We start from the raw sequence: 23271 nt of genomic DNA, 5'->3' as shown, positions 1-23271 counted from the left end.
GAAGATGTTTTTAGAAGTGTCCACAACAGCAACCCGTCCATGCCATCGGCACACTCCATTGCCAGACAGACTAGCATGCCAGAACATGCCTCACAAGGTTTCTCCTGAGCTACTTTTAAGCCTAAAGGTAGATTGTATTTCAAAAGTAACTGGGTCTACCATAATTAACATCATGATAACAGTTCTCTCCAGACAACTTACGGTATTTTATAAATCACACTTAAAAAAATGCATCAATAATACAGAAACTGGTTTCAAAGTTCTACTAAACCTTTAACATATTGTTGGGTTCTTTTGTAGACATTATTGCAGCATTCTGTTAGATGTTACAAACTTATTTCAGAAGGCAACAGTCACAGATTCATAAGTAGATCCCATCTACTGAGTTTGTGTAATAATGTGTAATAACATAGCAAAAATGTATTTTTGACATAGTTTCCTTTAATCGGCAGGGTTGAAGAATAAAAAAGACTAAATGACTGATGATGAAACTAGATTGTAAATTCAACTGAGCAGGGCCCTCCTCACCTGTAATGTAATTACTACTTGTAATGTCTACCCATTGTACAGCGCTACATATTATTATTATTGAGCTACATAAAACAATAAATAATAAAAATAAAACATCTGTGTGACTAGGAGAGACGTTCGAAATATTAACAGCCATCGATACTTGGGGGGCCGCTGCTCTGGAATATTTATTTGTTCTTCAACATAACCTTATGTACATTCTTGACCTTTTAAAATTCTCAACTATTTCCTATTCAAAAAAGCATTTGGAAATTAGCCAAATGTGTCATGTCCCCTTATTCTGGTACTCCTTTTATATATATAAAAATAAAAAAAACTGTTTCTTTGTTGACATTAAATAAATTATCTGATTTATTTAAGCAGTCTTATTTCTGCCCTATATTGGGTACAGTATATTAAAATCCAACTTCAGCATAACATGGCACATGGTTCTGAGTAAAGTTAATCCCATACTCCAGTATGGGCAGGCCCGGACTGGGACAAAAAATAGGCCCGGGCATTTAAGCCAGAGCAGGCCATTTTTATTTAAAACATCGGGTTTTTTTTAACTTTATTTAACATCCTCCATGTTAAATAAAGTTAACAAAAACTTTATTTAACATGGAGGATGTTACATAAAGTAAAAAAAGAAAAAACCCTGATGTTTTAATTTAAGCCCTGTGCAGCCGCACACCCGTAAGGCCGGCCCTGGTGGGCGCTTCCCGGCCCCTTAGAGTGGCGGACCCGGTCGCAGTTGCGGCGGGCTTAAGGGGCAGGTGCCCCTTATGCCCTGCGTTAATGAGGCCTCATAGGCCCAGTCAGTCCGGTTCTGACTGGGCCTATTTTAAGGTAGGAGCCTGGAGCTGCAGCTCCATCAGCCCCTAAGTCAATCCGATGGCCAGTCCGGGCCTGCGTATGGGTATATCATATACTTGATTAGGTTATATTTGTGTATTTTAATCCTACTATTTTTATCTACTCTTTTATAACCTTGGGCACCCAGACACAAATAAACCGCGACAGCTCCAATAGTATTCCTTTATTTATAGATCACAGTAAAACAGAACATTATAAGGACAGACAGAATTATGACACAACATCTCACAGCCCAGGGGTGTATACAGCTGGGTCTATTCCAAAATCCTCTCGCCCACCCGCAACTTAATTCCATTCCTACCACCCACGATATGTAAATGTGCCAATCTTGTACTCTTAATGAGCCCTTCATCCAGTATTGTTGCTTCATATTCGTCATTTTATTGCAAGAGGGCAAAGATTTGTTTTTAGCGTATATTCCAGCTAACAGATATGACATTAATTTGACACAGAAAACTCATGTCCAACCCTCTCTTGTAATAAATCACTTTTCTCCTCTCTCCCTTAGAAGTGCCTTTCTTGTTTGATAGCCTCTAAATTTGGTCCCGCTAAAATCCCCTACTGGCATGGGACGAAACAAGATGGCAGAACAGTGTGAATTAAACCTTTTCTATACCAGTATGACAATTGCTTTCCTTTATTGAGGTGTTGCCAGACAAGTCATGAGCTAGCTTGACTGGGATATGACCCCCATGTTTTCCTGCATGCCAAGTACAAGAGTGTGGGATTGTTGGGTGGGATTGTGTCCATATTGGAATGATTATTAACTTAATTTTTAAGGGCTAGGATTTGGATTCTGTAAAGTATCATGTTATCATGTGGGACAGAAAAGAGCTTGGCAGGATCGGTTTGAAAAGTACTTGACTTAACATGATAGATATTTCCTCCCAATATAAATGTTCTAAAATCAGTACATGGCTGAGGTTGCAAAATGTTTTGGCATCACAGCCACTGTCTTCAATCCTTTACATCCCACCCACAGTCTCCATTCCATTGTGTTTTGGCTAAGTATTTGTTCGGCTATGCCAAATCCACCACGCTTATCTACCATTTTGAAAAGACCCACCCAGCACTGGTTTTAGCAACAATTCCACACCAAACCCCCTATGCTGCCCCAATGTGCTACAGTCCAATCATGCAGCAAAGGGGTTAAATGCCCTCCCACCCATTGCCCACCCACCCCTTCCCACCTGTGTACCCCAACTGCCCCAGGTCTGGGTGATCTGAGACAGTCAGGGTGTGAAGTCCTTGGCTGGGGCATCTCTGGGGGATTAGTGTGCTCACACAGAGTTACTAGGATATTGTGTCCAGCCCACCTCCTTGTATGTTGCCTGTATCTGAGTGTATAAGTTGTTCCGTAGTTTGTTCCAAGCTAGCTGTACCTCTGGGGTGAATTCTTTGGCATACTCTTCTGCAATGACCTCCAGCATCACCCCAGTCAGGATCTAAAGGGAAGAAAAGCCAGAAGAGTAGTGTATTAGCAGTAATAATTAATGTGTATAGGACTGTACCTGTGTTACTATTTTACGATTATTATTTATTTTCACTTCACAAGATCGGTAGTAAATATCCAACAATACATAATGTCATTTTGATATCTCCTAAGCTGACATGTTTATAAAGTCCTATCCATTAATGGAATGACCTCCCAGTGTAGCTGCTAGAGACTGATACAAGAAGTTGAATGTCAAGAACAAAGAAGTGAATCATCAAAAAGAGGGTCAAGAATATAAAGAAAAAATGTCTCAACGGATAAAAAAAAAAATAATTTCCATACCTTGAAATACACAGGATCCACATTGTGTTTCAGCGCATGGCTTTTCCCCACAATTGATATGACGGTAGTCACTTTGTCTGGATCACCAATGTTCTCCACAATGCTGTTGACTGCCCCCATCACGCGCCGGCCATGCTTGCGTAATTGCACACTGCCCTCCATCTCCAGGGGGTCTTCCATATGCTTGAATTGGCTGAAATGCTGCTTGGCAGAGGGGAAGTTGACGAAGAACCTTTTGTTTGAAATGGTAGAGGAGAGGAGGTGTCCAGGTTAGAAATAATTGGAGGAGAAGTGGGTTAGAGGGTGATAATACATCACAGACTGAACAATGAGATCCACATTTGGCACAGAATCAAGTATGCCCAGGTCCAAAGCTGTTCACAGAACAGGAGGTGGGCATTTTTACTGCGTAATGACCACCCACATGTATGTTTTTACCCCATAGATGTTTTACATTAGCCAAGTAGGGACCGACAACATACACCTCTTCAATTATTGCCACAAGCTGCAATATTCTCTACATAAATCTATATAGAAATTAGGAGCCAGGCAGGAACTTTACTAGCCACCTTTAGCCAAAGTTAGGAACCAGCAAAACAAGATCCATGACTATTGTGACTTTGCCCTCAAAAGTCCAGTGGTTGACTGACTGAGGTGTATGGGATTTATGGCCAAACAATATCTGTGAGTTTTCTATAACTGTGTTAACTGGTGTTTAGGAGAATGCAATCAAACCATCGTCCTTCTGTAAGCTCCTGTCAATGCTATGCGAGGCTTTGGATTGTTACTATGGTATAGGGTAATATCTATGAACTTTTTCTTCATTATATAGAAGTATTACAGGCTGTGTTTGCATATCAGTATACACGTATGTTACTGTTGTTATCCGCTCTTAAATGCATATCATATAAATGCAAATACTTGTAAAATCGTATCTGAATTAAAAGGAGAGCTGGGGTCTCATTCAGTGACTTGTCTAAAATCTCGACATTTCCTTAAAATAAAGACTGAACGCTTAAATCATAGGCACACGTAAGTATAAGAAGCTATCACTATAGAATAACTGAGAATTGGGTATGGAAATAAAAAAAGGTGGTATAGCCTCTAATTCTTATATAATTTGGATTATGGATCAGTCCAAGTGAGGGCATTAAAAGGGTTAAACTGTCACTGGTAGAGCACGTTAAATTGTAAAACGTTTTTTAATGGTCTGTAATGTAAGAAAATGTATGGATTTAATGTGAATTAGTTTATTTTTTATTATGTTTACCGATGAGTTCTGCATATCTGGAACCCCATGCAAACCACGCGTTTTACAACCAAAGTTTACAGTTAAAGTTTACACGTGTCATTGAATTGATCCCTTTGTCTTCTATTTAAGTTACAATACAAACATCCTGAAATCTGCCTGTCTCGACATTTAGAGGGGAATTCCAACCATTTTTTATTACTAATATAAGTTTTTAAACCTGCCAGGCTTGATACCCCTGACGGAGCCACCTTTGTGCAGGCGAAACGCAGGTTGGGATTTTTCATCGTCCTGGAGTTAGCGTAATCATCCCTTTTCTTGTCTCCTATTCAAGACATTCAAAAAATATATATTTTGTTCACTGACCCCCCTGCTGATCAGTAATCCCCTGTTTCAGGGGGCATTATGGTTTGTTTATTTTAGGTCTTTAAATCATATTTTTTATTTTTTATTCTGGACACTTAAACAATATTTTTTTTTCTTATAATTATAATATGATTATTATTATTATGCGCTGTACATTTTAAATGGGACAGTTAACACACATAACAAATATACATTAATACATCAGGACTGGAGAACCCTGGCCGTGAGTTTGCTATATATCAGATTTTTTTTAAAGGATTATCAAATAAAAGTTTTGCTTGAATTAATTAGTAAGATATTTAGTTCATCTATTTATAAATATTGGATTCATTTCCTTGGGACCCTGCACAGTCAGTGTCTGTCTTTAGGACAGTATCAGATTAAAAGCAAGTTTGAAAAAAATTATTGTGCCTTTTTAAAAATTTTTAAACCGTTCTAGTTTTTCATAATAAAAGGTTTTCCGGCTGCTCCTTATTAGCCTTTGTATGCGTTAAGCTCTGTTATTTTAGCCCAGTCTACTAGACAAACATCCTGACTCCTTATCATAATGCTTTGCAGTGAACAATAGAATGTCTCGGTCTTAATCACCTAGCTGGACACTCCGCTCTGGCGTGGATAGCAGGTCTCTTCCAAGAATTACCAAAACTTTTCCTATTATAACGAGTCATCAAGGTAATTTAGGTAAAGCTGGACGATGACCACCTCATTCCAAACCATAGACAAAAAAACAACTATGGTTACCTATCTATTCAAACATAATCATGGAGGCTTCTGGTCTTTCAACCCTTCGGATAGAATCCGCCGTTGCATTTAGTGAATACAGACTCATATTATCCACCTCCCTTTGCGGAAAACACACAATGCTATCACAACAGGGTATTGACTTTTCATTTTAACTTTTATCTTTGCGTGTCTGGACTTAGTGACGTGGAAAGATTGGTCATGCTCTTCTGGATTTATCACTAACGTGGCTGTATCTCTATGTCGTCTCGTCAGTAGGCTTCAGGGGCTGTTCCTGTCAGCTTGGCCCTTTACTTAAGTGAATAGTTCCTAAGGTAGAAATATAACAAGCCTGGTTTGGAAAAGGGAATCAACATTATAAAGGAGGAAGTCTTAAATTAGAGGGGCATAGCCTAGATATAAGTGAAGATCAGGGACTACGGAAAGTATTCAGAAATTGGGCAGACCAGGTTGGCCGAATGGTTCTTATCTGCCGACACATTCTATGTTTCTATGAATTGGCCTTTCATGTAAATCGGGCTGTTTCTAATTATTTCCCAACATATTGAAGGAGTTACCTCATCAAAGGCATACTTAGAAGAAAATGGCTTCCTTCTTTCTTGTGATTTTGTGATGATTGCCTCAGAATGTCAGTGAACGCTAATAGTTGTTATTTTTTTTTAACAATGTTACAATAACTCAAAAGCACAGAAAGTTAAATAATTTCACGTCTAGATCTATGTTTGTTTATATTTTTCTGAATGTTTTTGTACCTTTTGAGTTTAGGTCGGTGCATGAATTGCCCTATGAGTAAATATTAATATTCTGGCAATAAGACAATTAAAGAATGGGGGTAATTGTTACTTAGAGCTGGGCAGGTTAAAAGACAGCGAAAGGTTTTGCATGAATACCCACAAGTATATATGTTATATAAACACATTATATATTAATATGCACACACAGTGCCCGGGCCTGTCCCCTCACAGCCGGCATGTAATTCCAATTTAATGAGCAGACGCTAATTAACTATGTAATTATAACAGCCGCCCTCGGCTAATTCACAAATGGTCCGGGAGATGCCAGGGAAGCAGCAGGAGGCAGCTAGAGAAGAGGAGGAGGAGGAAGATAGAGAGAGCAAGCGATAGAAGGATAGAGAGGGAAGAATGCGTGGGAGGAGGGAACAGGTATACATGGAAGGAGAGGGGTAGTGAAACAGGTGACAACAGCCAACCCAGGAGACCACTGTGTCCTGAGCATGCCGTCCTCGCTGTGGAACAAATATGTGGCTATTTAAAACCAGTGCTGTCATTGTTCTATACTGGTCCTCAACCTCCTCGCACAACCACAACCTCTTCTCAAACAAATACGGGGAACATGACACTAAGAGACCAAAGGAACTTATGTGCGTGTCGCAGAGGGAGAAAGTTCCTTTTACATATGGCAGAATGCTGAGAACCTACTTTTTGTGGTTGTTAAACAAAGAGAATTCTGCGAACTGAAATGTTATGACATCATGACATTGTAGAGAAGGCCCTGTCGGTGTCACATATACCACCCCTGCTGTAATAAGTCCCGTCGCCTATGATACTTTCTGTTAGTGCCGCTGCCACTGAGATATAATGCTGTGCCCATTTTTTTTAGATTATTGTTATCTTTATCAGTTTAGCAAGTGCCAACACATAATACTGTACAATGTTCTACAAGGAAGCCCTACTCCTCTGTATGTACGTCTGGCAGTGTTTTTGTGTGTGACATTGACTTGGTATGACCCAAATAAGGTTCCCTCTTTTTCTGTTTGATAGCACGGGAACCTTTATATGAGCAGATCCCAATCATTCCGCACTTGTATGTGATTGACCCTTTAAGGCCTGATATATGATATTTTGTGGGACCTCAATGTCACCTAGTGATAGAGAAGTCAGGTTAACCTTTCAATCTATGGGACTTTGTGAATGTTTGTGTGGCATACAATGACAGGGCACAGAGATTCCATAAGACAATGGTGTCCATATACCATGAGATGGGTATCATAGTAATCGCAAACCTCTGTGAATTAATGTAGCAAATCTACTATTGTGATTCTGTGAGTTGACACGGCTTGTTTCCTGGTTGTATGTGAAATATGTGTTAAATACTCTCTTGGGACACGCACAAAACAAACTAGCGCGAATAGACCTCTGTACTAAAAACTCTCCCTTGCCCGGCAATGTGTGATACCGTCACATACAGATGGCAGCTCTCTCATTATGTCAGTCAAGCTAGGTTTCCCATAATGCAACTGGCCTGTGCACCAATGGGTGTTTAGCAGGCAGTTAAGGTTTTAAGACATTATGGCTCAGTTATTTAACACTGAAAATGTGTACATGTCTATGGAACAACAAAAATATTGCCATTCATTTCTTCAAGATCAATCAATACAGAATTTTACGAACCGTTCGGCCCATCGAGTCTGCCTGTTTTTCCTGCTTTAAAGACTTAAACCTTAATTGGTTGTTGGCCTTGTGTTATATTCAGGAGCCATATCCCTATCCCATGCATGTTAAAATTCCCTTTACCTTGTTAACCACTTCTGCTGGGAGGCTGTTCCACTGATCTACCAGCCTCTCAGTAAAGTAAAAAAAACAAACATTGACTACGATATTTAGTATTCGGTTCATCTGCGATAAGCTAAAAGTGTATGTCCAAGTTCAAAGCAGAAAGGGCTTTGTCCTCAAAGTTCCTAGACCTTTGTACGTTGACTGAGTGGCACGGGTGATTCGCAGAAGCCTCCACCCCTGCTTTGTATTATGCCAACTTTTACACAAGAGAAGGGAAAAAAAAACATATTTAACATAAACACATCAGTCTACTTTTCAAATACCCCAATTTAACTCGAATTCATCGTTCTGCGAACTTTCGTATAGCAAAAGTATTGGCCCAAAGGTTTAAATCTCAGTGTGTGCCTCCGAGACTCTAAAGGAATCCTTCTTTCTGTGAAACCTTAAGAAAGTGATCTTATAGGCAATCTTCAGATAAATGCCGAAAAGGGCACTACCGTTAAATGGGTGCAATGAAATAGTTGGGAAACCCAGTGTTATGTGTGACACCAGCAGACTAAAAAGAGAAACCATGCTCTTGTAGACGGAAATAGTCCATCATGTGTGATAGACTGGTGAGCACTTTGTACCTGAGATTGTTACACTTTCAGGCTACAGTATTCCCTAGCGCGTGTATGTAACTGGCAGGCGGAGGGAGCCTCTCTCTCTCTGAGTCTCTCATATAATGACAGATTGAGGCTGTTTCCCTTGTATGTGTGTAACAGATTGAGAGAGACCTGCATGTGTGTGCGTATGTGTGCTAGAGACAGAGTGGGGAGAGCCTGATGCTCCATTTGCCTGCTTGGACGTTACCTGATCAGTATAGAGACACCAACGTCTTCACAGTTGGCATACACGCGTGCCCAGGTCTCCTTGATTATGTCTCTTTCGCTCTCCGTAATCTCCTCCAGCCTATCCCACCTCTCCATGTTGTTCTCTTCTTGGACTTTCTCCATTGACCCGTCACGATGAAATGACCACAGTCCCCAAACCAGGAATGAGAGCCCCCTGAGCTCACGAAGATGGGGGTGTAGTGAGGATATCTGGGCAGGTTGCTGTCTAATTGTCAGACCTCCCAGCTATGTCCATAGCTCCTGTGTGTGCCTGTGTGTGTTTCTCAGCCCTGAAATAAACTGATCAAAAGTAAGATATTTGAAGGCATTGTCAGAATGCTGAGGCAGGGAGCAAACATCTCATCTCCCCGTCCCTCCTCCTCCCCCTCCTCTTCTCTCCTTCTCTCTCTTTCAGTCCCTGCCTTCTTCCCTCCCCTTTTCACCTTCTTCTCTTTCTTAACTCTTTCTTTCTGTCCATTCTTTGACTCCTGGGTTCCTCTAGACCCTACCCCCTTACATTCCCTGTTGTATATATCACACTTGTTTATCTCTTTTAATTCTCCCTTGTATCACTATCACTCTTTCTGTGCTGAATTTCTCCCAATCTCCCATCTGTTCTCCTCACTCTTCTGTCCACCCTTTCTTTCTCTCACCCCTTCCCCAGGGTTCTATATTATGTATCTCTTTTATATCCCTAGACCATTATATACTGAGATCTTTTTTGTTCAGCCCTTCATTCATTTTCTTTCTGTGATCGTTCATTCTGTCCCACTCTTGTAATTCCATCACTGGTCTTAGACTCAATTCTCCTTTTGCTTTCCCTGGCCTCTCTGTTCTTCTGTCTTCTGCTGTCATTTGGGGGGATGCATTAATTTCCTGCTTTTCTCCCACAACCTTTTCTCTTTTTTTCTATGCACTCTCCCTTGTTAATCCCTTCCCCCATTGGCTTGTCGCTCATTCTCCTTCAGACATGACCTTGCTCTCTGTTGCCTGCTCATAAAGTGTCCTCTTTCTTCAGATCTATTCCTCTCTCTCTTCCTATCGTGTTGATATCTCTGTAGTCTGGAGGCTGCTGTCCCAGAATACCTTGCCAATCCAGTGACTGGCAGCACAAGACATAAAGTAACTTGATTGGCCCTAGGATCAATATGGCTACACATCATTTAAAGATCCTACAAGGACTAACTCTGTATTAATTCACAATTAGTGTACTCTCTTTTTCTTCTATCCGGTTTTTATAGATGCCCTTTTTGTATTCTTGCTTAGATGTTTCTTTTAATTTGTCATTTTTATCTTGTCCCACCTTTTAGTAGCCTTTTACCTTGTTTTACACCTTTACACCTTTATGGGACAACCTATTCTCCCCACAGTAACAGATTTATACAATTTGTTTGCATATCTCCTCGTGCAAGTGACAGCATTAGAAAGGTCACAAGTGTTGTGATTGCTTTACTCATGCCCTTCCCTCTCTATTTAGAATTAATAGGCACCTGTCTTTTCCACAAAACTTTAGTGATCTATTTCTTTCCCTCTAGCGCTATTTGTCTTCCCTTTTATCAGTCTCCCTCCCTTATTAATAATATTTACTTGTGCACCTAGCCCTGTCTGTCTCTGTATACTCTCTCCCACACTACCTCACCCACTTTCCTCCGTAGCTCCCTCTCGCTAGATCCAGATCTGTAAATATGTAATGAAAACCCTACTCATGTTTATACTATGTGGAACAGTTGCTTTCTACTGCCTCAAACAGCCTTATCACTAATGAATGCGTGTTAAAGTACACTGGGGTCTTTTTATATCCTCTGGAGGTCTCATACAAGCAGGTGCTGGAGCTGGCTGGACACGGTTTTCCTCACATGTGCATTGCTGAGCAGGGATCTAGTGTACAGCCCAGGGGTGAGCCTAGGGTTACTCAGTACAGGATTTCTTTGGTGCCCCCCGCCAAGTGCACAACGTACATCTACACACAGACTAACACATACTAACATGCAAACTCACACTAACACTATACATTAATGCACAGACTTACTTCATATACTTACACCAAACAGTAACACACCCTCCCACACTAACACCTTATTTTACCACTCCTAACACCATACTCTCTCTCACTCTGATAACATATGCTAACTCACCCCTACACACTCCTAACACCACACACTTGCTCACACTCTCACCTTGCCCACAGTCTATCACTCTCTGGGCAAGCTGCCGCGCTACTAGAACAGGGTCACACACCGTTGTGTTACATGACTCAGGTGAGCATCTCCGTTATAGTAGTGCCGGTGTGGGGTGCGCCTGATCCAGTAGGACCTAAACAGAAGAATTTACACATTAGTACCACTGTCTGAAAAAACAGAATGATAAGGTACAACTTATTGTAATCTAAAGTGGTGATCCATTCAAATTAGGTCTATATGAGAAGAATGTGTTGGGGAAGGAAGGGATGGTGAGAGTGCTACATAAACGGCTTAATCGAGAAAGATCCCACACAAGCATTCAAAAAGAAAACATGTAATACTAGACAAATAGAAGAAGAAAATATCCCCTGTTATTGAGTTATTGGTAATTGTAGAAAATATTACGTAAACTTGTAGCCAGGAATCCTAAATCAATATCTAATCTAGATAAAAGGCCACTGAATTGAACAACAACAAAATAATAATTCTATATACTAAACATATGGCCCACGCAATACTGTTAACAGGCAAGTAAATTAATGACCAACATATTATTTAAAAAGCTCTATCTATCTATCTATCTATCTACACACATACACAGTCTTTATGTTATATATTTGTCGTACCTTTGAATGTATATTGTAAGAAAGGGTGTGTGCATTGTTGGCGCTATGTAAATAGAAGATTATTATAATAATAATAATATATAATACTGTATATAATTATCACCATACCAGCTTTTGGTTTGAACCTTCACTTTTGTATTACTATTAGAATGATTTAGTCACGATACTGATGAAGCCATTATACGAGTAATAAATAAATATTTTAATATTTCACAAACATGCAGACAGATCGAACTTTCCACTTGTGTTGTCTTGCCTAGACGCTAAGGGACCCTTCTTTTAAGTAGCTCCATACTACATGAATACGACAGAATGATAGAGGGCGTCTTCTTACTATGTGATAAAGGCGGGTATAGGCATCAACATTGCTCATGGTGGACATTTACTGGGGTCTGTGGTGGACAAATTCATGATGTTCTTTGGACCTTCACAAACTATGCCACGCACTCTACTGTCCTTTAATGGACACTTGGCCTATCCGTTGATATAGACATAGTAAGAACTCCCTGTCAGACTCAGGGCTTCTTCTGAGTGTATGGAATGATAGACTCACTTGGTTGTATCACACATACAGAGTGAGCACTTCTTCTGAATGTGAGACAGACAGCATTTTTGAGTTCGGAATGTACACAGTGAATGTTTCTCATGAGTGTGCGACAGAATGAGCGCTACTCCTGAAGATGGGACATAAAAGTACTTCAGAGTTTGTAACGCACAGAATGAGTGCTGCTTCTCGGCAAGTGAGAGGTAATTGAGCGAGCTCTTGACTTATTTGTGTCAAACAGTAACAGCCACTGACTATAAAAGCCATACTCTTGTGTGTTGAAATGCCCTTGACCTTTTAATGCCTTGATTCCAAGGTGTACGAAATGTACCTATATTTTCAAGTATTTTTTTTTAAAAAAGAGAAGGTTAAAAGAAGTTTATAGCCAAGATAATATTCGGACAACATTCCATGCATAGTTCCCTAGTTTATATTTCACTAATCCATGGGAATATTACCCACCTAGGAGAAATATGTTGAAAATACATGTTAATTGAAATTTGCCATGGGTTAAATGATATATAATAAGAGGCACCCCAGAGAAAATACATTTCAAAAAATGTTTCTGCATTTTATCAAAAATATAAGACCACCTGATACTGAGCCGCCACAATGTTATTTTAATTTAAAAAAAAAACACGCAATTTCCCAAGTGTAATCCATACTTTTCACCAGTTTTAGAGCCATTTATAATAATTTATCTACATTGAATATGCAGGAAGTAGAAAATAATACATTATAATAGACTTAAAAACTAACAAAAAGAAAATGGTGAAAGAATGTACCGCCCAATGAGCATGAGCCATAAATATTGTTGGGAAATGTATTATGTTGCCCTAAGGAGGTTTTTTTTTTGTCATTTCATCCTTATGTGCAAAGACCAAAGTTCTTTCATTGTGCATGACTCCGCAGGTTATAGTATTTGGCGTTGTTAAGCTGATATCCAACACCCTTTGAACAAATACACAACTTTGTATCAGAAGATCATACAGCAAGAAATGTGTTTATACATGAGATGTATCAGATTTTCTTTGTCTTCCAGGAATGAGCAGGGCGTAAAAAAATGAATTAAATTAAAGAGCCAGCCTAAAGGGATCCCCAAAGTTCAGTGGTCCCCTTAATTATTTATTTAGTCCTCCCTGTGAATGCAGAACCCCCCCCCATATGTGTTTGCCTCCTTCGCTGACACCCCTTAGCTCCGAGGCTTCCTGGAGATGTGATTGACATCTCCTGCTGCCGGCACCCACATGGTGTACTCGCCTTTAGTTGGTTCCTGTGCTGGCTGTTGTTAGACCTCCATGATTGACACTGGAGTGCCCATTTATTTTTGTTTTAGCTAAAAAGTGAACAAAAAGGTGACTAACAACATTAACAAAACACATAGTGTTGGAACTTTCCAATATGTTTGCATCACACTGAGCCAGTGTTGAGAAATAGAAATTGGACGCAGTTTGATAATATTAGTCATGCAATATTCTCTGCATTATATTATTTTGTTTAACTATTATTAAAAATGTTGTCAGTCGGGACCAACTACTGTGAATACACAGTGCTTTATAGTTTGTTGGATGTTGCATTCCATGTTTTTATATAGCATGTAGCCTCATGTGCATTATATTTATTTAACGCACGCATTAACTAAATATCTGAGCAGGACTAGCAAACATATTTGGAGCTATAAAGATACACAAAGCTTTACAATGGAAACATCACCAGGAACAGTCCACATGGTAGTCGGGCCAGAGTTCCATAGCCGCGGCTGGGTAAACCCCGGTCCTAAAGATTGGTAATAAAACCAGGGTTCTTGAACGAGCTCCGTCTATGTAAACACCACCAAGAGTTGCCCGCCACATACCTAATGTACCCTCAAAAGAGCGACATGGTTGGACAAAGGGCGTCCGTAGCGACGCTGTTCCCATTGTCGGCATGCATCGCCATTTGTGGAAAAAAATGAGTCGTTCTGAAGACCTCTGTGAATTCATCTGTGATAGGATGCCACCTTTGCAATTAGTCAGTTAATGAAATGTCATCCCTGTGAGATATTCCACGGTCAACTGGAAGTGTTATTATTGGAAAGTGGAAGCGCTTAGGGACAGCAGCAACTCAGCCACGAAGACCACGTAAAGTCACAGAGCGGGGTCACCCAGTGCAGAGGCACATGGTGCGTAAAAGTCACCAACGCTCTGATGATTCCATAGCTGAAGGATTCCAAACTTCCACTGGCATCAAATATCAGCTCAAAAACTGTGCGTCGGGAGCTTCATGGAATGCCCGACGGCATTGTGCCAACTGTAAAGTTTGTTGGAGGAGGGATATTTGTATGGGGTGTTTTTCAGGGGTTGGGCCCCTTAGTTCCAGTGTAGGGAAGCTTTCATGCTTCAGCAGAGCAAGACATTTTGGACAGTGTTATGCTTCCAACCTTGTGTAAGCAGTTTGGAGGCGGCCCATTTCTATTCCAGCATGACTGTGCTCCAGCGCACAAAGCAAGCTCCATAAAGACATGGTTGGATGAGTTTGGTGCGGAAGAACATACTTAAGACTGTACGGTCATACTTAAGAACATGGGGTCAGACAGCACCTTAATTGCGTGAGCAGAGTTCCACCCAACACCCTCAAATGTAGTAAAGAGTCACTAGGTGCTCAACAATGTGAGTAAATCAGTACAGTTTTATGTCCACACGAGTGGCGAAGTTTAAACCCAATAGGGTTTTTTTCTCAAGCCATGGTTTGAAACGTTGCCACTCGTGTGGAAATACAACTGTACTGGCGGTGGCACAGAGCCCTGGTGTTGGTGTTTAATCTTTCGCTAAAATACTATTTAGATTTTTATACAACTTGTTTTCACATTTAGATCACATATGGTATTGGGAAATGCCTCAATATGTTTCTGATTTGTGAACTATTTACTGCTTAGAAAATAAATGATTGTATGGTTTTAAGAACTTTTATACACCAAACTTGAAACTATATTTTTTTGAAATCTCTCCTCAAAATGAGTTGTTGCCCTAGTGAACATCCTTATGTGTTTAATTCATCTATACATTACGTTACATAATGAAGAACAACATTTACAGTTGTTACAATTGTAACTATAACAGGGCTAAGCTTCCACTACCACATTTGTAGTATGGGGGCATGTCCCATTACGTGACCCCACAGGCAGCTCCTGGGACTTGGATTGAGTCTCCATTCACCCCACATAGGTGGTAAGTTACCAGACTGGGCCTAGCACTGGCTGCCTGCCATTACATTTTCCTGAATCTGAGTTAGACGGCCTAGGTTTGCTAAACGCCCACTTTAAAGATAAACACATAGTGAAGGGTATCTAAACTTGCTGATTGTTGTTGATTGGTTCAGACAGCCTTTGTAGGAATTAGGAGAGGAGAAAAGACAGAATTTTAGGTCATGGAATTGATCCGGTGATCCTGGTTCTGCTGTAGGCTGCTGCCCGTATCAGCTTCCCAAAGGTGGTAAACAATTATTTCCCCCCATTAGGGCCAGCTATATGATCAAAAGCAGGAACCCCTCTTTAAAGCATCATTATATAAAATGTCTCATTCCCTATAAATTTTATATAGCAAACTTGTGTTCTTTATTCGTTTTCTCATTAGGGCCTGATAGTGTACGCTGTTTCCACTTCTCCGAAGCATTACGGCTTACTCAAATGTAAGAATGTATGTCTTTGTTTAATAAATGAACTGCTTCTCTTGGTACTTGTGGTCTGTGGGTCTGAGAAATAATGTGTGTCATGGTGCTATCATGGTCCCCAGCATGGATCTCCTTTTTACCGGTGTTGGTGAGCAGTCAATCTGCTCACCAGGGATTGAGCGCACAGATTGCTTGTAAATGGAGTCACACTATATATATGTTGTATTTTATATATTGCCATGTATGACAACCGTAATAAAAAGGCCGCATCATATAAACGTATTTGTATTGCTTTATTGGGTTTTTGTGTTATATCCGGCATTTTCTCCTTATTTTGCTTATAGTACATTGTACATGGAGTCTTTATAGATAAAGTAAACTATAGACTAGAAAAGGCTAGTGGGCTAAAATGCAGTGCAGTTCCACTGATTCAAGTTCGTGGTAAGCAATAAAAAAGCTTGCCAAACTTGAGGTACTTTGACGTAGCGGCAGACTAAGCGACATATGGACATATTGTGTGATGGATGTAAATTAAGTTTAACTTTTTGAGCAAATTGAGAATTTGCCATGGAAATTTAATATTATCACAATGAGATATTCCCTGGACGATGTACCGAGGCTTCCGTAGCAGTCGTAAGAATATTTATAGAGTATGTTGAGTAGCTAATACAGCTTTAAGGTGTTGGAGTCTATTGATATATTTTTGTAGAATCTGCCCGTGTGGTATCGTATTCCTTAAATTCAGTACATGATTAAATGTGTAGGTTTTTCGATTTTCTTGTGTGGTACCATATCTTTATGTGCCTCTATAAATCAACAAAAATTCTACATATTACAGTAAAATTCCAGAGACCAAAAAAATCAATACAGAACAAAATATAAAATACAAATCACCTTGACAAACTGTGGGAAACATTGACCTTTACTCGTAAGACATAAAGAAGCCATATCAGGGACAATTACAAGCAGATGGCCTTTAAACATTTACAACGCAGCCAACAATAAAATTGACCATACTTTCTTGTCAGGAGACAAGGGGCAGGGGGGTAATTGTAACTCATTCCTTTTGGTGAGTTTATATATTCCACGTACTGGGTAGCTTTTAACCTATGTAAAAATGATATGTGTCCTAGGAAACATGGGCTACGTGGTCAGCCTACTCACCGCGCACATAAAATATAACTAGTGTTCTCATGTTTCAATGGCCCTACCCAGAATCCCTTGTGGTTGTGGCAGCGTCATGAAATTTCTGAGGGAAAAACAAGCCTTCTGGCTTGTCTGGTGTCTGTAGATGTGTGTTTAATAATACTTCTACTACACGTTTCAATGGAAATCAGTAAGGAAAAGGTTGGCATCATTCGGCTCAGGAGGCAACTCCAACCATGTGGCCAAGTAATCCACCGACAGAACACATTTGGCAGGCAACATGTTTTACACATGACAATGGAGTGAGGCCTGTTTCTGACAGGAAAATGCGTGTTTCACAAGCAGTACTATTTATCAAAACGTGCGTGAAACACAATGGATAGACCAGACCAGGTGCATTATGTAAGGCCGTGTAGTGTACAGGAGCAGATATTAGGTAGCGCCTAGATCTTGTTACTACACACGAAATATACACCGATCAGCCATAACATTATGATCACTGACAGGTGAAGTGATAATCTTGTTATCATGGCACCTGTGAGTGGGTGGAATATATTAGGCATCAAGCGAACATTTCGTCCTCAAAATTGATAGAAGCACGAAAAATGGGCAAGCTCAAGGATTGTGATGGCTAGACGACCAAGGAAGGTAAAGCGGTGAACCGGCAAAAAGGTCATGAGTGGCCAAGGCTCAATGATACATGTTGGGGGGGGGGTCCAATCCAACAGACGAGCTACTGTAGCTCAAACTGCTGAAAAAGTTAATGCTGGATCTGATAGAAAGGTACGTGAGAATAAGAACTGGAGCACAGAAATGGAAGAAGCTGGCCTGGTCTTGATGAATCATTTTTTCTTGGATCGCTGGGTGCATGTGCGTCCATTACCTGGAGAACACATGGCACCAGGATCCATCAATGGACGCCGCATCTCGCAACTTATAGGACTTAAAGGATCTGCTGCTAACGTCTTGGTGCCGGATACCACAGCACACCTTCGGAGGTCTGGTGGTGTCCGTACCTTAACGGGTCAGGGCTGTTTTGGCGGCAAAAGGGGGACCTACACAATATTAGGCAGGTGGTCATAATGTTATGTCTGACTCCACTCTGGGCTGAACAGATGCCAGGACCATGGTTGCCATGACTTGTTAAAATGTACGGCTGCACTCAACTATTTATACCGTAGTACATAAATGCAGATTTCTCAAACTTTGATAATGTTAATGAGGTTATTTATAAAGGTGTAAATCTGCATCCACGCTATTAATGATATGGAATTGACATGCTTTATGTGTTTGCCATGGATGTGATACCGTGACTTTCCAATGTAGTGGTTAATTTGTCTGTTTTTTTTTGGCAGTAGAAAAACAATAAATATTTACATACCACTTTTTATGATGTAATTGTGTGCTTTTTTTGTTCAATGATTTACATAATTCTGGAACATTTTGTCACAAAACAATTTACAAATCAGCGCAGTAGTGATTTTGTGAATTTTTATAGCATCTTGATAAATCAGCCTAATGTCTTTTTTTTGGATCCTCATTAGGGTAAAATAACGAGGGTGAGCCACCTCAACAAAGGCTTGGTTTTGTTAAACCACTGTCTATCTAGGTGTCCGACTGAAGCATTGAAGATGTTCCTCTATGTGACCCTCAAGACTGATGAACAACTTACTATGTGCGTGGTTTTGTGACACTGACAGATGTACAAACCTTTATCCTGTGCTATACAACATACCAAAGTACCATTAGAACCATATGTTCAGAGTTGGCCCCTTTTCACAGTTGAAAGAATTCCAAAAGAATTTCATGCAAAATGTTTTCATAACCTCGAAAATATTTCTGGAATCTAAATGGAAAACATAACAAATGGGCTGTAGTAAGATTGTCAACAAAATTAATCACCTATATATACTTGAGCAACACCACATTCCCAATTGTTTAGCTGTGACTATCCAGCAGATATGTAAACATATCCGTTTCAAAGTTTGAATATCTTTATTTAAACACAGGTGGTTCAGTTCTGCCCGTACCCCGCCCTCGCGCTTATCTCAAATCCTATTTCTTCATGATATGTTTTGATATTTGACATAACTGAGATTTTTCGGGCTGTTGCGTGAGTGGTTGGTTACGATACATGTTTGCTTTTATTCTTTGGCATATACTTTTTTATGCTTAATCACAATTCAATATTTGCTTTTGTAACACTAAAAAACGGAGGGAATTTTGCTCTCATGTGAGTCACACATACAGTCGTACATTGTAAGGCTGGCATATCCGCCATTTTTGTCTGGATTATTACCAGAATGGTAATAATGGTAAAATTAAGGCTGTGTATTACAGAGCCAAATATTATGTATCCTCCTGTAAATACAATGGGTTTCCAGCCTTCAAGAACTGGAGCTGATTTATATATAGAATTAAGACCAAATGCCACCTGATGTCTGTGTTCATTTTTCAATGATCCGCTGCGTGCCTTTGGACACCTAGGACAATATAATGAAAAATATTCCATCAGCAGTATCTGCTCCTAGATCAGCTTTTGGGAGATGGAAGCTATTTTTTTAAATTAAATAGCAAATCATCCTTGGAGAATGAATCGATCAGGAGGATTGTGACAGTGTCATAACATACAGCAACAGATGCTCTGGTGCTGTAGATTACAAATAACATTCTACATAATAGAGATGATTTATCGGGCTCTAGCAATTCTATCAGGATTCTATCAAGTCCCCTTGTGAAAGTCTGCAAGTGGCCAAGAGGAAACCACATTTTTCCTAATGCAAAAATCTCCTTTGAGATAAAGTTGTTATAATTATGTGTTCATCATATATATGTTTAAGGGACACTAGACCTACATATGTGCTTCTGACAGACTGAACAAGTTTGTCTCCTAAATATATATAACGCTAATAGATTGAAGGAACCATTGACCTATGTGTGGAGGTTACTAATGAGTGGATTGTTGACCTGTGTCACTGATCCATTGTGTATGCAGACATGTATGTATACTAGAGAGCTTGATTCTTACATGATCATAGCTATGACATGAATTGTAGGGATACGATGCACAATGAGAACACTTATGAGGTCTAAAAGGGTGCAGCACATTGTTTCTGGGTATCTATTGTGAAGCGATCATGTCCTTGCATGAGAGAGCAGTTTGTATCAAAAGGCCTTCTGAAGACCTAACAACATTGAGGGATCCAAAACTACTTTAGGGCCTATTTCGTATGTGTCTTTTATGGCACGTGTATGGTGCTTGCCCTGGTATTTGTGCTATCCTGGTCTATTAAATATATTTAAATCTAATTCCTGGCCAAAATGACTCATGGGAAACTCAGATATGTTTGGTACACCAACTGGGAAGAACGCATTGAGCAATTTGGGTGTGGAAGAGCATCAGCTGCCAGTGGTACACTTTCTGTGACAGCACCAGACGGAAAAAGCTCTGCTCTATGTGTAATACTGGCTTTGCCAACGCCACTAATATCATGTATTATGATGTATTATATCGGCATACAGGTCACAAACGCTCAGCTCTGTATACAGTAAGGGTGCACCCCTTTATCTGTGTGTACCCTGTGCAATAGCTTTAGTAGACAAAAATAAGCATCGGTCATAATCTTGTGATGCTAATATAGTAAGGAACTCTCATGTTGGGAATATTACATATCATAAGAACTGCTCGCTGTGTGTAATTAATACAGAGTCGAGGAACCAGCATGTGTGTGACAATGAGTCCTCTTCCTGTGTTTGTATGACTCCGGAAGGCTGAGGTGAGTGTGTGACTCCAACACGCTTGTCAAGGTCCTGTTCTGCATGTTTATCAAACTGATAGCAGGGCTGATTTAGACTAAAGGGAGCCAAAGGCAAAACATTAGAAGTACCACCCATTCCGACTTAGGTAAAAAATAATCAGCCTTCTGTGAATGTAAATACAGCTCATTATCTCAATATCCCATTATCTGCTCCATTCCACTGCTTGTCAATCAATTCACTACAATCACATCTTCTATTGTCCGTACCACAACCCTAATTCTGCAACCGAATACCCTACACGTCAATGAAATGAACATTTAATCTATACCTCCATAACCTTTGTGGCCATTTCATATTTTTCATTCCCAGCTCAATATCCCATCCTTCATTGCACATCTCTGTATCAAATCCTGCATATTTATGTATGATGTAATGTTGGTTCCTTCAATATTGCGACTCTATGTCACTTTAATCGGCACATTCCCCATCACTGATACCAAAATGAGATCGATTCAGGACCACTTTAGACTAGATACAATTTGTCAATTTAGCAGGGTTAAGAAGAGAAACGCAACACATTCGGTACAATAAGTGCTTAGTTTATTGAGAATTGTGTCTCGTAAATGTGACAGAACACTAAAGGTAATGAATAAAGGAATATTTACATGGTGGGGTATTCAAAAAATACAGGATATTATGAATTTTCCTATTTATTTGGCACCATCGTGTTCCACTGGACTGTTCAATGAGTAAACAAGATCACCCCAACAATCTGAACCAACAGAAACAAAATAACTTACAGTTTAGAAGCGGCGTGTAACAGAAAATGCCAGGACCCCCTGAAAGACATTGTAACATGCTTACACACACAAAGTGGCATACTTACATACACACGCATACTAACATGGTTACTTAAACACAATCCTCCAACCCTGCCCCCGCCTTCCTACCTTTGTTGTCCTTGTTGGTCCTCACATGCTGCTTACATCTGAGCTTTGGGAAATGACATCATAGACTCCACATACGGGGAGTAGGGAAGCGCAGATCTCTGGCCCAGCCAGGGCCGGCCCTATAATGGGGCAGACTGGGGCAATTGCCCCAGGCGGCACTTTAGAAGGGGCGACACTTTGCCGCCCCAAGCGCTTTTTTTTTTTTTTTTTTTTTTTTTTGAAGCGGAGGAGAGAGAGAGGGGCACCGAGTGGTTTTCGCTTACCCGCTCGGCGCCCCTCTCTCTCTCTCCTCTGCGGCGAGTCTCCCTGTTCGGTCCCGGTGCCGGCTTGTAATGCAGAGCGCCGGAAGTGACGTCAATTTCCGGCGCTCAGCATTACAAGCCGGCACCGTGGCAGAGCAGGGAGACTCGCCGCAGGACTGTTTAAAGGTAAGTACCGGGGGGGGGATCGTAGATTATGGCGTCGGCGAAGTTTAAAATGCCGCCCCAGGTGGCGTTAAGTCTTCGGCCGGCCCTGGGCCCAGCGGTATGCACGGCCCGGGGTGAGGAATGGTTTGACAGGGCTGCGCTGGCGTTGGGGGCTCCCTGGGAGCTCTGTTATGCCTGTGTCCAGAAGACTTAAATACGCTTTGTGGTTTGCCCACAATTTTCTAAAAGCATTCTATCAATTGTGCTATTGAAAAAGTAAGACTAGTACATACATCATATCATAGGGATTTGTTTTGAGTCTTAAGCATGGTTTGATTAGGTGAATGAATGATTAGAAGCAGGTTTTAATTTTCATTAAGTGGGTAAATGTTTATTAATGATGACTAAAGAATAAAGAGATGCAGCCATTTTTACTTATCAGCATTTACAAAAAAACACATAAAGTAGAGATTCAAGTCTAAGTGCTATTTTTTCCATTCTGTCCAACATATTCAGTAAAAGGACTGTATAAAAAAGTGAAAGAACCCAGAAATGTCCAAATCAGGGTGTAAATGCTCACTAACGTTCTTGTAACTCTAAATGCCCAGTGGCTACATGTGAAGCTGCAAGCCCAAGTCAGCCCCCAGTGAAAGGTTTCCTAATTCTGTGGTGCCCCTTTTTGACATTGTCGTATAAAATGTTCTCTTGAAGGTCAAAATATCTGTAGCACCCCCCTCCCAGTTTGTCATGGTCATGATACCATCACTGTGAAGAAGCTGTTATGTTCTGTACATGCCACTAGCAATTAAGGGACTTAGATCAACCAAAACACAAAGCAGGTTTAGATGTTTCTTCATCCCCCCTGGAGAAGTGTCACGTAATACACGTACCGCATCCTGAGAAATGCAAACTTAGCCTGAAACTGTGGGTTCTTCTTCCTCTAATCGTAACTCATGTTCACTGTCTAAGTCATGAATGAGTAAGCTCTAAGTCATGTTTGAACCTGTAGTGTGTGCAACATTATTGAATGCTGGCATGCCTTTAGTATTGTCTGATGTGGGCTCTTTCTTGTCTGGTCCTGCAAACTATTTCAGGGAAAAGGAA

General features: G+C 40.4%; 1 protein-coding gene and 1 long non-coding RNA gene across 2 annotated transcripts in view; one reads left to right on the top strand and one right to left on the bottom strand.

Annotated features, from left to right (window-relative positions):
* LOC128471156 (uncharacterized) overlaps positions 1 to 23271 on the top strand; it is a 42142-nt gene that overhangs the window by 9934 nt on the left and 8937 nt on the right. The gene's annotated exons all lie outside the window — the stretch shown is intronic.
* Positions 1535 to 9284, bottom strand: CYGB (cytoglobin). Its single transcript, XM_053453026.1, has 3 exons — positions 8888 to 9284; positions 3164 to 3395; positions 1535 to 2831 (listed from the first exon to the last, which is right to left on the bottom strand). Exons 1-3 carry the CDS (start codon positions 9028 to 9030, stop codon positions 2667 to 2669), a joined length of 540 nt encoding a protein of 179 aa, XP_053309001.1. The 5' UTR covers positions 9031 to 9284; the 3' UTR covers positions 1535 to 2666.

This window comes from Spea bombifrons, chromosome 13 (assembly GCF_027358695.1).
Source record: "Spea bombifrons isolate aSpeBom1 chromosome 13, aSpeBom1.2.pri, whole genome shotgun sequence".
Taxonomy (NCBI): Eukaryota; Metazoa; Chordata; class Amphibia; order Anura; family Pelobatidae; genus Spea; species Spea bombifrons.
This window is presented reverse-complemented; position numbering and strand designations above follow the sequence as displayed.